The 17,968-nt window shown below is 38.9% G+C and overlaps 1 protein-coding gene across 7 annotated transcripts in view; it reads right to left on the reverse strand.

Annotated features, from left to right (window-relative positions):
- DST (dystonin) overlaps window positions 1-17,968 on the reverse strand; it is a 432,181-nt gene that overhangs the window by 213,600 nt on the left and 200,613 nt on the right. For 5 of the 7 annotated variants that reach the window (XM_036248926.1, XM_036248928.1, XM_036248927.1 and 2 more), the window contains 2 exons: window positions 3,424-3,513; window positions 1,094-1,171 (listed from right to left, as the gene is read on the reverse strand). In XM_036248926.1, coding sequence (XP_036104819.1) covers window positions 1,094-1,171; window positions 3,424-3,513 — 168 coding nt within the window. Of the gene's footprint in view, window positions 1-1,093; window positions 1,172-2,790; window positions 2,890-3,423; window positions 3,514-17,968 lie in introns of all 7 variants that reach the window. The other 2 variants (XM_036248924.1, XM_036248923.1) reach the window with 1 other exon arrangement.

Here is a 17,968-nt window from a genome sequence, read left to right on the forward strand (position 1 = left end):
CTGCCATATTATGCATTCAGGTAAATAAATGTAATGATGACATCTAAAGTTTACCTCCTGGATTGTCAAAAAAAATTAAATATCATAAATTGAATACCCAAAATTAAATACAATAATATCTAACATTTTCCTTCATAGACAAAATACTGCCCAAAACATTTCATATAAGAGATATAAGTAGCCATTAATCCTTCTGGAAACTTCCACTAGAATTAAAAATAATAAGGTAAATACCAATAACATTTAAAGTATTTAAGCACATAATATTTACTAGATTTTTAAAACTAAAAGCATTTCAATACTCATATTAGCCTAAATGAAGAACTAATAAAAGACAGTATTTCCCTGCCTCCCTTCCTTTTTCCTGCTCCATTAAAAAGCAAAATTGTTGCCTCCTCTGATTTCCCATTGTTTTCAGCAACTTTCAGTTCTCCTGAATGTCTTGTTCTTCTTTTTCTACTAATTGAAAGTTACCGATTATTTGGGTTATAGCACTATAATACACAATGCTACCAAAATCAAATCCAATGCGGTGTTCACTCTTTTCCTTGATTTCTTCTGAAACCTCAAGGCAGTTGGAGGCTGTTGTCAGAAATGTTGTTTTATTTTTAACCACTTATAAATTACCCCGTATTCTCTACTTATAAAAAAATTGACTATTGCCTCATCACTATTTAATATTAATTTTAAGTTTTTTTAAGTATTATACAAACTATTTTTATCAAAATAATTTTATTAACTAAGTATAAAATTAAGGTATTGCCTCCCTACTACTAAGAACTGTTCATAGACATTCTTACCATTCTGTCACTAACTTTCTAGGCAAAAGCACTCTAATTTCGATAGATGGAAAATCAGTAGCTCTTATTCAAATGTAAATGTAGCAACTTACAATTGCTCTAAGCTTACACCTACTATTAACTTTCTTTTCTTTGGAGAAAATGTTTAAAAAACATTTTAAAATATTTGTCTCATAAAAGCATAAGTATAATGATTACAGTGCATAGTCAAATTTAACCTATTCATTTCCTGACATGATTTTGTGTAGATTTACATATGTCTACATGATTACAGTATTTAAAAAACATCATACCTGGCGTCTTTTCAAATAGTCAAGTGCAATTTGTACATTCTGCAGTCTGTGAAAACGCATCCGACCTTTTTCTCTGGGCTAAGAATAGAAAAATGCAGAGTATAAAAACACTAGTTTCTGATACCACTGACCATGCTAAATATGCCATATAAATATACTTTATACTCATCTCAACATGTCAAAGCAGTATTTACTGTTTGGGTAAATGCATTACAGTTTTTAAAGGGAGTTCTAATTTTCCTGTATTATCTGGGATTGAATTTAAACCAGTAGGGATTTTTCCAAATGTGTTTTATCTAAACAGATGCTTGATTCCAATGTTTTATTTAAACAAAGGAAAAGAGAAAATAACATAGAACATATAGACTTCTCATATTCACTAAGCTACACTTCTAGCCTATCGTGATTAAGCTATGGAAGCACAAGAATAATTAAATACCATTTTCCCTTCTCAATAAACTTCATTATCAAGATGATTCTTATAATTATATATGTATGGCATGTAAATGAAAATGAGGTAAAGTAGCATGCAATTAGTATAAAAAAGTCACCAAGAAGGAGAAAGATAGTGGAGTTTTACTTAACCATGACAGAGGAAGAGAGAAAAGCAATAAAAACCATATAATATATTTCCTCTTTATTTTATTTTAGTGTTTTTCACAAAATCGGTTGGACTCTATCAGAGTTTCCCACTGCTTAGGGATGGACATGACTATTTACTCTCTCAGGAAAGCTCACAAACTATAATTCCTTTCCTTGATGTGTTTCCCTTTAGAAATGCTGCGAGTTGGCAAGAGGAAAACAAGGAAACGGAGCTGGGGAAATGCTTAACAAAAATACAAAGAACGGAGCTGAAATGTACCGCATCATATCTTCCAAAGGGAAAAAAAGAAAACGGACAGCTTAGCGTCCCAAATATAAATAGGTTGCTGAAGCCAAAGGCACCATAATAAAATAGACAGCAGACTACAGAATGGAAAATTAGGTTCTATATAACAGGTAGGAATGATGTTGGCGAATTCACCCATGGGATCCAAAAAAAAAAGCACAATTTCTGATGAAATCAGGGGGCACTAGGGATGTAGATGGCCAAAAAATGTATCAGTCTTGCAAAGGTGGGCTGCAGTCAACAAGGTGTCTCAGAGATGAAGCAGCTCTGTGAGTTCTGTCAGGGCTCTAGATTTAAAAAACTTGCCCCATTCTAAATAAAATCAGAGACAGAAGGTAGGTAAAGAATGTCCATCAAATACCCACTGCCAACAGGCATGATTTAAAGTATAAACTTAAATATTAAATACATTTCCAGAAGTTCCTTCAAACAAAGCAATAAATAGTTGCTTTGAAATATATATTTGAAATATAAATTCCAGAAGCAGAATAACTTTGCATAAAAATTAGCAGGCTAGTTGTCAAGATGCCTGTAACGATATAAAATCCTTTAGCTAAAATGCCATCTTATCCCATAAGTGCTTATGTTCGATTACCATGCAGTGCACAGTAATCTAAAAATAAATGTAAAGAGAAAATATTTCCTTTGTCCAACGTCTTGGTACACACACATCCACCTCACTGTGGGTTTTGGTCCTTTCTATGGTTTTCTAAAAAGGAGCCCGAACCCGTGGGTTACTTGTCTATGACGTTAGCGCTCACCGCACTGTAACGGCTAGGTTAGTCGAGTTATGGGGGCCGACACCTACCCCCTTATCCTCATCCTCCACATCCTCATGCTGTTCATATTCGCATGCTTCTGTTGCACTCACCAATCGTAAGGTCTTCAAAAAATCTCGCTCCCTTGGCTAATGAATATAACAGACAGAAGATAGGACAGCAAAGACACCAGACAGACCAGAAATGAAAAGAAGAGCATGAACAGAACATAATGAAGGAGAACAGGTAACCAAGAAGGGGGAAGTAATGTTCACAACAAAAGGAAATGACACCTGCGGAGTGGGTTAGACCATTTTTCGGAAAGCGATGTTTCTTTCCTTGCTATTTGTGAGTCTTTTAATATGTGGTTATATTACGCATCCAACTTCTGCTAAGCAAAAAAACCCAAAGGTAAAACACAAAAAAAAGCAAGAACAAAAAGTAATTTAATCATAGAACTGATTATATAAGCAAGGTAATCAAAGTGCTTCTATCTCCCAAAGTCACATCATTCAAAGTCTGAAAATGCTTAGGAATCCAACCCGAACTCCTTTTTTTTTTTTTTCCAGGCAGAAATTGCAGCTCAAAAGATGAATGCTGTAAAATTCTGAACAGTCTGTGCTGAAAACATCCTAGTCATATGCACATGTTCTTCAAAATAAATTAAGAAATATACAACTTACCAAGGTGTCTCCCGAAAGAACCTCTAAGAGAGAGATCAAGTTGTGTCCATCCCTTAAGTCTTCATAGAGATCATTCACATGTTTTCGAACCTACACAGAGAACAGCAATTAAACGTTTGGTCCTAGAACCCTGGGTCATTCTTAATACTCAAAGAAGAAAGGGGACAAAGTAAAACACATTTCTTCGGTGGTATTCGTTCATGCAGCGATTTTTAAAATTTTTATTCTCTTACTACTTAAAAACAAAATTTAAATTGAAAACCAAAACACTAAAACTGTAATTTTCAGATTAGTAACCCATGAAGACAAACAGAATGATTGCATGTTTGAACACACTATATAAACATAAGCCTGGACAACCACATGGAGTTAAAGTTTTTAAAAATACAGGTGATGCCCTGACCTTCATGACTCCCTGATACAGCAACTGGAGTCAACTTTTTCCCCCTGTTGGTCTTGCTACTCTCTGGGCCACAAGATCTGGATGCCAGAAATACAAACTCCACAGATTAAAAATCCTCAGATATAAGCTGAGTAAAGGGTACTATTTTTTAAGTATGTTTTTATTGTTTTTTGTTTGTGTTTTTTTTTTTTACAGAGAGAGAGGAAGGGAGAGAGAGATGGAAACATCGATGTGAGAAACACTGTTGGCTGCCTCCTACATGCCCCCAGCTGGGGATCAAGCCCACAACCCCAGTATGTGCCCCAACCGGGAATCGAACCAGGACCTCTCGGTCCATGGGACAACACTCAATCTATCCACTGAGCCACACTGGCCAGGCAAGCGTACTATTTTTGAAAGCTTCCGTGAGTCTGTATTCATTTCAAAATAAAAAGTTTTATAAAAATTCACAGCCTGGCCGGTTTGGTTCAGCGGTTAGAGCGTCAGCCTGTGGTCCAGAGAGACCCGGGTTCAGTTCCCGCCAAGGGCATGTACCTCGATTGCGGTTTGTCCCCGGCCCTGGTTGGTCGTGCGGGTGGCAGCCACTCGATGTGTCCCTTTCACGTCGATGTTTCTCTCTCTCTTCCTCTTTCTCCCTCCCACTCTATCTGAACAAAAAATGGAAAGAAATGTCCTCGGGTGAGGATAAAAAAAAATTCACAGATATGAGGCTAGAAAACCTCTGCTCAAACCCTCCCCTACACCACGGAAACCTTGCGGTGGTGGAGGGTTATCAGAACCACGTTATCACTAGCACCAAGCTAACCCTCAACCAGGAGTAGCTTCTTCCTCCGTTCCACCAGGCGGATTTAAGCTTGTGATTTTAGAACTCAAACCATCCAAGATTCCCCAAAACCTCGGTTCAGCCTGCCAAGTAGGGGTCTCTCCTGTCAGTGCTTGGCCTCCTGAGCCCACATGCCCCACCCACGTCCCGTGAGAGTCACATCACACTCCTCGCTCCACTTCTAAGTCCTTCCCACCCCAGGACAGTGAAGCTAGAGTGTGATTCTGAACACTTATTTCACAGGGCAGCTATTTCACAGCTTGCTTTGCCAGATTGAGCGAAACCTCCCACATCAGGGAAACTTTCCCAAGTGAAGTGTCATTTTCCTCCATATTTACGCAACAATAAAATTAAATTAGGCATGTTTTTAAAAAGAAAAACAGTAATATTATACCATCAAAACTTAGAAAAAGAGAAAGCACGTTTAAGGGAAAATTAGTTCGGAGACGTGCATTTTAGTGTCGCTTCTACCAAGTCCACAAACTAGCACCGGCTGCCTGTACTCGCCGGGCCTAAATTTTCTCATTTGCAAAATCACAATTGGAAAGTATAAGGCCTCTGTTCCAACTAGAAAACAAACATTCTATGACCTGAAAATAAAGTTTTCATCTTTTCAAAATTCAGTGTGTCAAATTAGAAGGAAATACGTCAAACAGAAAGCTGTTCTGAAGCTTTCGGCCTAGTTAATTTCTTAGGAATCTGGGGGGCAGGGCAGAAATGGACGAACACGCAATGCTCGAAAAACTTCTGAGTCTTTGCTTGTGATGTGATACTAGCTATTTTTCCTGTCTGGGGCGATTATTCTGAAGGTCTACAAAAATGCTGTATATGAAAAAGGCTACATAAATATAAGATGTTGTCATCTTTATTGTTCTATGAAAAACAAATGTCAGCATCATTGACAATAATAAACGAAAACACACACGATAAGTTGATTCTAGGTACTTGACCATGTGCTAAGACCTTTTTGAATCTTGGCTCATTCTCCTCACCACAAAAGAATGAGATAAAAGAGAATGCTCATTAAAAAATAACAAATCACCCTGGCCGGTTTGGCTCCGCGGTTAGAGCGTCGGCCCGCAGACCGGGGAGTCCTGGGTTCGGTTCCCGCTAAGGCAGTGGTCCTCGACCTTCCTAATGCCGCGACCCTTTAATACAGTTCCTCATGTTGTGGTGACCCCCCAACCATAAAATTATTTTTGTTGCTACTTTATAACTGTAATTTTGCTACTGTTATGAATTGCCATCGGAAATATGTGTTTTCCAATGGTCTTAGGCGACCCCTGTAAAAGGGTCATTCGACCCCCAAAAGGGTCGCGACCCGCAGGTTGAGAACTGCTGCACTAAGGGCACGCACCTCAGTTGCAGTTTTTCCCAGGCCCCGGTTGGAGTTGAGCAGGTGGCAACCAATCCGTGTCTCTCTCACATCGATGTTTCTTCTCTCTCTTCCTCCCTCTCTCCCTCCCGCTCTATCTGAAGATAAATGCAAAAATATCCTCGGGTGAGGATAAAAAAAAAATTACAAATCAACATTATAGGGAAAGAGTGCTGGCAGATGTACTGAGAGGAAAAAACTGGGATTCTGGAGAAATATCTGAAATTTAGGAGAAATACAAAAAGGAATTAAATAGTTAGGTTGACACACAAAAGTTTTCTACATTGTCCTGGGTCTGAGTCACAGACATCTGGCCTGGTAACTTTCCTTCACAAATGACTACACTAACTGCCAATAATCGTAACCTTCTGCTTTCAATTTTTAATAAAACAGCCTTTCATCTTATTTTGGACATTTTCTCCCTGTGGAACAAAACGCTGTCTGAATAAATAGTGCTAGAGGAAGTGATAAGCAAAGTAAAAGCACTCTGAGATATCCTGGGATTAAATTATATAATGTGAATTACATAAGAAGGAGGAAGCATCGTTTTCTGTATTTCACACAATTCTCCCAGAACTTTGCAGTGCTTTTAAAAATGTGCGCACTGCGCCCGCAGTTTACCCCTAGAGGGCACTAATCCTTTGCTGAAGAAGAGCATCCTAAGGAAAGAAAAGGAAGGATGCAGAAGACAAGGGTGAGGGCTGGCGGGAGAGAGATTCCAAACCAGGTACCAGTGATAATGAAAGAGGCAACACATATTTTAAGTGTATTTTTGAAAGAGAATAGAATAGATTATGCCAGGTCTGCATCATTTAAATGACTTAACTAATGAAAAATATTACTCTAAAATTTTTATTGTGTTAACTTGTCACTGTTTTGTTTTATGTGGGCTAATTTAACTTTAAAGATGAGATCATTGTCTAGCTAGTTATTTAATGTTTAAAATGGACTTTTTTCAGCCCAGTTGGTGTGACTCAGTGGTTGAGCATCAACCCATGCGCCAAGAGGTCACTGGTTTGATTCTGGGTCACAGCACATGCTCAGGTTGTGGGCCCAATCCCCAGTGGGGGCATGCAGGAGGTGGCCAATCGATGTTCTCTCTCATCAATGTTTCTATCTCTCTCTCCCTCTCCCTTCCTCTCTCTCTCTTTAAAGTCAATAAAGAACAAACAGTTAAATAAATACATAAATAAAATGGCCTTTTTCAAAAGTCTGACTTTGTAGTGGTTGATGTTACTCCAGACAAATTCGACAAAAGTTTTACTTTCCACATTTAAACATATTGCTACCGTATACGTGCTGTACAACTCAGGTCACTAAACAGATTTTGAGCATCCACTATATGTCAGGGAATTATTTAACTTCTAAGGGTACAAAGATGGAATAATAAGAGAGTGTCACCTCTTGAGGCTTGCAGTCGAAGACGGTAGAAATTTAGAGAGAAATTTTCAGTATAGAGCAGGCTCAGAGAGCCCTGAGCGCTTTAATCACGTCCTCCCAGCTAAGATATGGAAAGGTGCCAGGTGAACGGAAGAACAGGAACAAAGGAAAAAGGCAAGGATGCATGCAACTGTAGGATGAGTCCCAGGGAAGGAAAGCAGGTCGTGAAACCAATGAAATGGGAGGTAGAAGGGAGGTAGGGAAGGTGGGCCAGGAGACATGGCAGCTTTACATGTCATTTCAAAAAGCTTAGACTAAGCAAAGAGAACCACTGAAGGCTTTTAAGCAGAATGAAGACATAGCATCTCTGACCAACATATGACCTTGTAAACTATTATGTTGAGCAAACCCAAATCACAATAAAGTTGCTGAGGGCTCAATCTGTGTGCAGTAATGGAGGAAAGGTCCCTCAGGATAAAGCAACCTACAGAGAATGTTTATGGGTAAAATGCACGAATCCCAGCACAGCAGCAAGAAGGAAAATAGCAGGGAGGATTCAGTCCGCTCTTAAAGGAATCTTAGATCTAAAGGATACAGTATTCTGGAAAACAACTGGCTATCTTTAGAAAGGAACATCAATAATGAAAGAAGGCTTGTCCCCAGTGAGATCATCTCTTTGCCTTGCTGGAATTGGGTAAAGAGAAAGGGGACAGTCAGCTTCAGTGAAAATGAATTAAAATGATTTCAATGCCATTTTTTGCTTCAAACAAATACATTTGTGAACAATAAATTACCAAATTATCTTGGGAGAATGCCTCAATAGTTCTACTTCAAAAAAATAAAAATAATCTATCAATATATCACCATTATCAATTATCATCAAGTAAACTGATGCTTTTAAAATACACAGAAATGCTTAAAAACAATGTATTAAATAGTTAACTTATCTGAACAGTTTTATATATTACATGTTTATTTCAGTATTATTTCTTTAAGACTTATGAAAAAATAAAAGTACTGTACAGCTCAAATTCTACTTAAATTACTATAAACTCTATACTGGTGCAAGTAATTATATTGGGGAAACATCCTTATAGAATGTAATAAAAAAAGTGGTCATGCTTGGGTTGGCCAGTGTGGCTCAGTTGGTTAAGCTTCACCCATGCACTGAAAGGTCACCGGTTCAATTCCTGGTCAGGGCACATACCCAGGTTGTGGGGTTTTTTTTGTTTGTTTGTTTTTTGTTTTTTTTTATCCTCACCCGAGGATATTTTTCCATTTTTTGTACAGATAGAGTGGGAGGGAAAGAGAGGAAGAGAGAGAGAGAGAGAGACATCAACGTGAAGGGACACATTGAGTGGCTGCCACCCGCACGACCAACCAGGGCCGGGGACAAACTGCAACCGAAGCACGCGCCCCTAGCGGGAACCGAACCCGGGTCTCTCCAGACCGCAGGCCGATGCTCTAACCGCTGAGCCAAACCGGCCAGGGCCAGGTTGTGGGTTTCATCCCCAGTCAGGGTGGGTACTAGAGGTAACCAATCGATGTTTCTCTCACATCAATATTTCTCTCCCTCTCCCTCAAATCAATAAAAACATTTAAAAATTTTAGGCAATATGTTATCATTAAGGCCAAATATAATTAATCTTTTTTAACTGTTTTTTTTTAAACTATAAAGATATTAATGAAAAGAATAATGAAGAGTTTGAAACAAACCAATGTTGGCCCTAGGTAGTACAAATAATCTGTCTACTTCATATGGACTTGATTAGTTCTTTGACAAAGAAGACTTCTCTTCTAAACTTTCAGGTTGACAATCTACAATCAATCAAAAAAAAATTATATTACTGATAAATTTTCTCTTTGTTTTTTAATTTGGGGGCATTTTAGTCATGGTTTCACCTTGCTATAATTTATATTCTCATCTGCCCACGTTCATCATTGTCATAGGAACCTTTTTTAACTATTTCAAATTAAAATTTTTAAAGCATGTTACTCCTTTCTATAATCATTTGTTTTGGGTTTGGGGTGATGGGTTCAGGTCTGGTTTGGTTTGGGTTCGAGTCCTCTACCTTTCCTGCCAGTTCTGCCCTTTTGTTAATACAGACAAAAACCTATTTTTGTATGTGTTTTTCCCTCAATCTACACATCAGTATAAATCTTGCAACTGAACAATTACAAATAATGTAAAAAAAATTAAATAAATTCAGAAATCAATTACTTTGCATACTAATTTTTATTATATCTACCCACTGCTACCCATTTTTTTTTGTTTTGTTTTTGGAGTTCATTTCTATTTAAGATGTGTTATGGACAACCTCCACACTATGATGTCAAAGAAATGAGCACTGGTTTATAAAGACACCAGCAATATCCATTCCATGTAGTCTTCAAAATTAGGGGGTGAGGGAGATTTTAGATGAGACCAAAAAAGAGCTTTCTGAACGGAATTCTGTCTCTGAGGGTAAAATCCAATGATTAACAGAAAGATGTGGGTCTCATCTATTAAAAGTTCTTCAAATATCCCCCTAGCTCATTACTTATATAAATCTTTAAACTATTTGTCACTTCAGAAGACCTTGTTAAGCACTACTCCATCAAGAGCAGTTTCAATAACAGCGTAATGAAAAGAGAAGGACGCAGTAGGTATCATTGTTATGCTCACCTCTTTCCCATTCCGCTCACAATTTGGTAATAGAAAGAGAAAGCTGGGGAAAGTGGGGTTATAATCACTTGACACTTCTAACAAATATTTAATAATCTAGTCAATAAAATTAAATTTTGATATAAATGTAAAAATGTGACTATCGCAATATAAGACAAATAATGGCAATTGAAAATACTATTATAATAGCGAAGTCCTTCATATTTACATCCATGAATTCACTTGTGCCAAGTCCTCAATAATATAACTAAATATAAAACGAGTCTGTTTAACATAGGTAATCTACACCTACATCAAAGTCCTGTCCTTTACCATCAACATTTTAAACAGATGCCACTGTATTTTCAAATTCTACTTTTTATTGAAGAAGTTTTAAAACAGAATTGTGCACATTTTTAATAAAGATCATGTAAAATTATTTAAAGAATTTTTATTGGTTTTGTTTAAATTTTAGTCATGACCAAAATTCACTACTTTTGGTTTTTGGTTTTTTTTTAATGAGCAGTCCCTCAATAAATCCTCACTAATGATTCTCTAGGAAAGTCATACCAATGCCATAAATCGGGGTTAGATTAATTATTATAAATTGGAGATGCATTTCAGGTAAATGCATCCAGTTCCTATATGAAAATAAAGACAGCTTCTGGGATGGAGCAAGCTATCAGTCATTTGTCCCTTAATGCCTGGTCACTTCATCAGACTAATTTTCTTAACACCTGTGCATTATCAGTATTACGGACTTCACGGCTGGAACAACGTGGGAGGAGAGGCTGAGGCAGTGCTGTGCAAGAGCATGATGGGATTCCCGTCGCAGCCTTTAACACCGAGAAGGCAGTGGGAGGAGGCCCCGGCAGCTGGTGAGTGGGGTGAGAAGAGTCCAGGAAAGGGGTGCAGGGAAGCGACAAACAAAAATATCAACGACTTTGCAATTCTGCTTCAAATGCTGGTTATGGCCACTGTTTACTGAACACTTCTGGGCTGTACCATCTCCTTTGGGGCTTTTGTCAAATGCACTACAGCCTGTCAATGCCTGACCTGATTCAACAATTAAGTGGGTCCTTGTGTCAAATAAGAACTATCCTCTCTCCTTCTGGCACCATTTAAAGTACCTTTTACAGCATCGTTGTTTCTAGGGGTGGGAACAGCTACACTCTCAATACATACAAAAAAAAATCAAAGAACCACTTGTTCTCAAAACGTAATTTCATGTACTTCAGGGATGATGTCTAGCACAGCTCCCCTGTCATGGGTGGAGCAGTGAGCTCCATGCTGGAAGGGTTATCATATGACAAGCCAGGCTCCAGGTCGGGGAGGAAGCAAGGTCCCCATAGAAGGCACAGAGAGCTAGGTAAGTAATAAAACCCACCTGTGCCTAAGGCTTCGGGAGAGGTGGAACTGACCACTATGGATACCTCTGGTCACACCGTCATGGGCACCTGCTGGTGCCCCTCTCGGGCACTGTTTGTCAGGGAAAGACACTACCAGGGCAGTATGACAAGTGCTTGCTTCATCTCTGCTCAAGTCTCAAGGATTGGGGGAAATCTACAGGGTCTCTTATTACCTTATTTTATAGTTTTACAATATTCTAATACATGATATGCAAACAAACTCACTCTTCTTTAAACATAAGCCCATTTCCTCAAGTCTTTACACATAAACAACTGAGAACAACTGGTTGTATCCTCTTCATTAACTCTTTGAAATAACCCAGGATTATGATCAAGACAACTGTCACAGGGAGATGAACACTGAAACTATTTTTAAAGACACCCCCGGAGGATGAGATTCCACTGCCTCAGCTAGAATTCATGCTAATGCTTAACACCTCTTTCTTGTTCTTTTTAAACATTTTTTGTTGCCTGAAATTCAGATGAAACTCCAAGTCCCTGGTATCATGATTTATATTTTCCAAAATAAAACTACTGTAAAACATATCTGGGAAATTCATAGGTTTGGATGGAATTATAAATACAGGTTTATTCCATTGATTACTCAATGAAAAAAAAATTGACACATTAAAATGAATCTCTGCAACAGAATCATACCTTTCGTAGGAAGATTAAAACTTTCAAAGATGCTATCATCTTTTTTCAAAGGGTAACTTCTAAATGGCATTACAGTTTTGCCAAGTTTCCAGATTCTAATCTATTCAACAGAGGTCTGTGGACCACAAATCTCACCAGCTAGTCCTCCCAGATATGCGTCACTAGTCAGAAAAGATGCCACATCGATGTCTCATACTGAAGCCTAGAATCTAAGCAGAAGCTAGTTTGTGTCCAGCCCCTGTTAGAAGCACCCTCTCCTTTAAACTTCCATTTCACCAAGAGTACCTTGAGCCAGGTTAACACCTAGCAAACCTGAGGTCACATTTGCAAAGGTGAACCTCAGGACACAGCCATGGGTATACTGCAAGATACATAGGTCCCAGCACCCTAACAGTAGTTTCACTTCCAATCCCAAAGGCTAAGAGAATTTGCAAAGAATGTTGGCTGAATAGATGAGGGTACATTCTCAAAACCACCACTGTTATCTCTGCTTGCACTCACGGCATTCCTTCTACCCGAAATGCTGTTTGGTTTCAACTCCTCCTCTAGCTATTGAAGTCTTACTTTGTCTTTGAGGTCAAGGTTTAATGTCACCAGCCTGTGACGGCGTCCCTCTTCTGCATGCCCATATTCCTTGGTTTATACCAAGATACCAATCATCATTTTCCTTAGAACAGTTTTATGTCTGAGGAAAAGTAGAATTTTCCACCCAGAAATATTCACATTTTAGATATTGCTTACTTTAAGAAATGACTTGTGGGTGGGGGAGATTTTGACCTTCTCCCTCACTGACTAAAAGAATTTATATAAAGAACCTACTCCAGGAAGGAACCTATTATCACAGATAACTAACTACATTTCAATATGAACTAAGTGTAATAGACAGGGAGGGACCAGCAAGGTCCTTTAATCAAACTCCTCTCTGTGTCCCATTTATAAAGATGGCCCAACAGATGTTTATTCACCAACTGTGCTTTTCCATCTCCAGGTAAGTTGCCTTCGCACCCTCTGAAGTCCCGAACCACAAACCCTCCCCTTTCTCCTTAGATCAAATGGCCCATAAGCCTTAACTGCCCATCAGTCCTTGGTCTTATATTCTTTACTTTTTTTTTTAATTTAATTTTTTTTTTTCCCTCACCCAAGGACACTTTTGCATTCATCTTCAGATAGAGCGAGAGGGAGAGAGGGAGGAAGAGAGAGAGAAACATCGATGTGAGAGAGACACATTGACTGGCTGCCACTTACACAACCCCAACCAGGGCCAGGGACAAACTGCAACCGAGCTACGTGCCCTTAGCGGGAACCGAACCCGGGTCTCTCTGGACCGCAGGCCGATGCTCTAACTGCTGAGCCAAACCAACCAGGGCTGGTCTTATATTCTTATGGATACCCTGTATGTACATATATAATAAACGTGATCAGCCCTGGCCGGTTTGGCTCAGTGGTTAGAGCATCGGCCTGCGGTCCAGAGAGACCCAGGTTCGGTTCCCGCTAAGGGCACGTACCTCAGTTGCAGTTTGTCCCTGGCCCTGGTTGGTCGTGCGGGTGGCAGCCACTCGATGTGTCCCTTTCACATCGATGTTTCTCTCTCTCTCTCTCTCTCTTCCTCTCTCTCCCTCCCACTCTACCTGAACAAAAATAAATAAAAAAATAAATGTGATCATGTTCTCCTGTTAATCTGTCTCATGTTAATTTGAATTTTAAAACTAATTTCCCTCCCCCCATGTCCATGCTGCACATAATAAACTCCTTAAAAGAACAGGGCCCTGTCTTAAATTCTCATTGTAAACACTTTACGCTTTGCACAGTACCTTTCAGACAGCAGATACTCAAAGAAGTTTTGTTCAATAAATAAAAGATGAATTATCTGTGACTTTGGCCATGCCCTTGGCTGTGGGCCCTGAGTGCCTACCCAGAGATGGGAAATAAAGAAAAACTCAGGAAGTAGATTCATGAACTCCAGGGAGCCACTTCAGAGCAAAGAGTCTGTCTGTGCCCCCAGGCTCATCATAACATCTGTGAGAGTCAGTCCCTGGCATCTTACCCTATCACACAGTGGAGCTCAATAAATGCTGCTAAATGACTGATACACAGAAGTGCTGTGTCCATTTCTTCATGCCAAACCTCCTAAGCATTTCCCCTTATCTATCTAAATTAGTTTGGTAAATGATTGACAGGAAGGTGTTCAGATGAATCAAATTTCAAGACTTAATAATGAGCCTGAGAACAAAATATTTTCAATAAAAATAGATGTAAAGATGAATGAAACAAATCCAGAATCCAGAAATAGACCCACACATTTATGGACAACTGGTTTCTGACAAAAGAACAGAGGCAATTCATTAGGAAAAGGATAGTCCTTTCAACAAATAGTGCTGGAAAATTGAGTATCTACAGGCAAAAGGATTCATATGAACCTTTTCCTCTAAATGGATCAGAGACCCAATGTAAGAGATATAATTATTAGATGAGAACATAGGAGTAAATCTTTATGACCGCGGGGTAGGTAAATACCTTTTACATGTGACACCATAAGTGATCAAAGAAAACCCAACAATAAAAAGGCATGTAATCCAATTTAAAAATAGGGGAAGATATGAATAGACATTTCACCAAAGAAGATATACAAACAGCCAATAAGCACATTAAAAAAGGCTCAAAATCATTAGTCATTACAGAAATACAATGCAAAACCATGACACAGCATTTCATACCCACTAGGACAGCCAAAATAAAAAGACAGACAATAACAAGTATTAGCGAGGATTTAAAGAAACAAACCCTCACACATTGCTAGTGGAAATATAATATGGTTCAACCACTTTGGAAAACAGTTTGGCAGTTTATCAAAATGTTAAACTGGACTTACCATATGACCCAGCAATTCTACTCCTAGATAAATATCCACAAGAAATGAAAGCATATGTTCATACAAAGACTTGCATGTTTATGTTTATAGCAGCATTGTTCCTAATACCCAAACCATGGAAACAATCCAAATACCAATCAATTATTAAGTGAATAAACAAAATGTGATATATCCAGAAAATAAAATACTTGACAATATAAAGGAATGAGGATGCTTCCACATGGATGAAACTCAAAAACAGTATGCTAAGTGGAAGAAGCCAGACATAAAAAAAACACATATTATATAATTCTATTTATATGAACATCAAGAAAAGGCAAATCTATTGCATATTGCATCTATTGCATATCAGTGGTTGCCTGGGGTTGGGGGCATACAGAGAAACAGCAAATGGGCAGGTTTCTTTTGAGGGTGATGGAGATATTCTAAAATCAGACTATGGTGATAGCTACACAATTCTGTAAATTAACTAAAAATTGTTCAATTATACACAAGTGAATTTTACAATGCTCAAATCATATCTCAATAAAGCTCTTAAAGATATTTTAATCATACTCCCTTTGAGAGTGGCAGCAATGTTTGGACACGGAAAGTGTTTATTTAAATTTTTTTCTTTATTGATTTTAGAGAGAGAGGAAGGGAGAGGGAGAGGAGATAGAAACATCGATGAGAGAGAACATCGAAAAGCTGCCTCCTGCATGCCCCCCACTGGGGATTTGGCCCACAACCTGGGCATGTGTCCTGACCAGGAATCGAACCAGTACATGGGTCAACGCTCAACCAGTGAGCCACACTGGCTGGGCATGGAAAGTGTTTACACTCACCACAGTTCAACAAGAATTAATAGTGTCCAAATATAGGGCAGGACGTTAGACTGTTTTAATATGGGTTAGTACGCACAACCAAAACACATTTAAAAGGATGTGTGATTTGTATTTATTAAAAAATAGTTCCAAAGAAAATCAATTGACAATTAAACAAAAGAATCAATCATAACTCTGATAAAGCTGGGAACGCTGGCAAAGCCTCAACACCTTTAATCTAGACCAAAGTGAAGGTGTGTTAACAGGCTGAAAAGCAAATGAGGTGGTCAGTCATAGTTAAAGGGCGACCAAGTGACCTAGTCAGGAAACAATCTAATGTGATTGAAGAACCATTTCCTCAACTTTACATCAAAAGTACTTACTGAACTCTTATTTGTGTGGCATTTGCGATGGGCTTATCTGTCATGACCACATCGTCACTCAAAGAGGATTGTCACAGAAACAAAACTCTGCCTAATTAGTAAAGCAATATACTAAACAGGCCTTTTCAAATATTTTGTTAAATAAATCAAACAGGAAAGCTTATTCAGAAAAGCAGCTATGGTATAAAATTATATTCATAGAACCATAGCTGGTCTGACACATAGGAAAAGAAAGTCACCTTTACAGACGGATTCAGTGGCCATTCTTCACCACTAAAGTGAATATATGCAAAACTGTACCCTCAGTATATACAAAAACCTCCCCGAGACAAAGTTATACCAACTTTTACCATAAAGAGCCAGATAGCAAATGTTTCTGGCGATCATATGGTGTGACAATTGATAAGTGAATGAGAGTGACTGAGTTTGACACAGTTTTATTTATAGACAGTGAATTTTGAAAGTTATATAATTTTCATGAGTCCCAAAATATTCTTCTTTTTATCTGTTGTCAATTCTTCAAAAATGTAAAAGCAAATCTTAGCGCGTGGCTATAAGTACCAAAAGAGAGGCTGTGGCAAGATTTGGCCCTCGGGTCACTGTTACCGCCCCACAAGAGTTCTTGGTTGAAATGCAAATACCTTTAGGAGTAGTAGCACCTTAGTCCTGTTAGTCCTCCTCACCCAGAAAGGGACTGAATTATCCTATTTCTTCCCTATCTGTAGAGCAAAGTGAGAGTAGAAGAATCTGTGATTTTACAAAATAACATTATCTTGTTTATTTTTCTGATAATAAAAAATAATACTGTGGTAGGCGGTTAGACAGACGTGAGCAGAGCAAGGATGATGGGCCAGATACAGACGGTCACCAGGTGGAGAGCCCCGGTGCCCAGCAATGAGCAAAACTGGTAAAACAGGGTAAACTCTCCTCTCCTAGCACACTGCTGGTCATGCCGTTGGGACCTTTCTTTGACCAACCTCTCCTCCCCTAGCATGTGGCTAGTCATTTGAGTTAGACCCCCTTACGGGGAGAAAGAACAAGGGGGCTTGGGAATAGCCCATAAGTAGCACTAAGCCCCCAGGACAGTGAGGTTCTGACCCCCATCAAATGCATTGAGGCCTCAGTTGTGTCTCAGCTCCAGGCCAAGAAAAGCAGCAAAACCAGACAAGGGACACCATGGCTGACATCAGGACCAGCTGCATTGACTAATGACCCCCCTGGCACCAACCAATCAGTAGAGACCACAACACTGCAAGGACACACCTGGAAAACTGATGAATATTCTATTAAGATCCTTCTCCTGTGATCTCAGATAAATCACCCTTGGGGAAGAGGACCAGGTGTGGCTCTCTCTACGGAGCATGCCTAAGCCTGCCCCCAGACCCTCCTCATCTCCCCTCCCCCAACCAAGCAGGGTTTCCTTGCCTCTCTCTTTCTCCTAAGCTCTAAGGGCCTCTGTTACATGTTTCCTTAGCCCATTTCTTCCATCTCTGTGACTTTCTAAATAAACTTTCTCTTCAGGTTTGAGTATTGGCTCTGAATTCTTTCTTAGCAAGAACTCAAGTACTGAGGTTGTTGAACCAATGCTGGTAACCTTCTAGTGACTTTTTCGCTGTCAACAAAACTTGTTCTTTGTAAAACACTGGAAAATAGTCAAACTGAAGGAGCTATCTTACAATGCAAGCAAAAGAAAACCACTGTAAAGGTAAGTAAACAGGTAAGTAGCTCAACACATACAAAGGTCTGGAGGCGAAAGGTAGGTAGAGAGTATAAACAGAGCTGAGATCATACTATTAATA

The sequence above is a fragment of the Molossus molossus genome, unplaced genomic scaffold (genome assembly GCF_014108415.1).
Source record: "Molossus molossus isolate mMolMol1 unplaced genomic scaffold, mMolMol1.p scaffold_m16_p_8, whole genome shotgun sequence".
Lineage (NCBI taxonomy): Eukaryota > Metazoa > Chordata > Mammalia > Chiroptera > Molossidae > Molossus > Molossus molossus.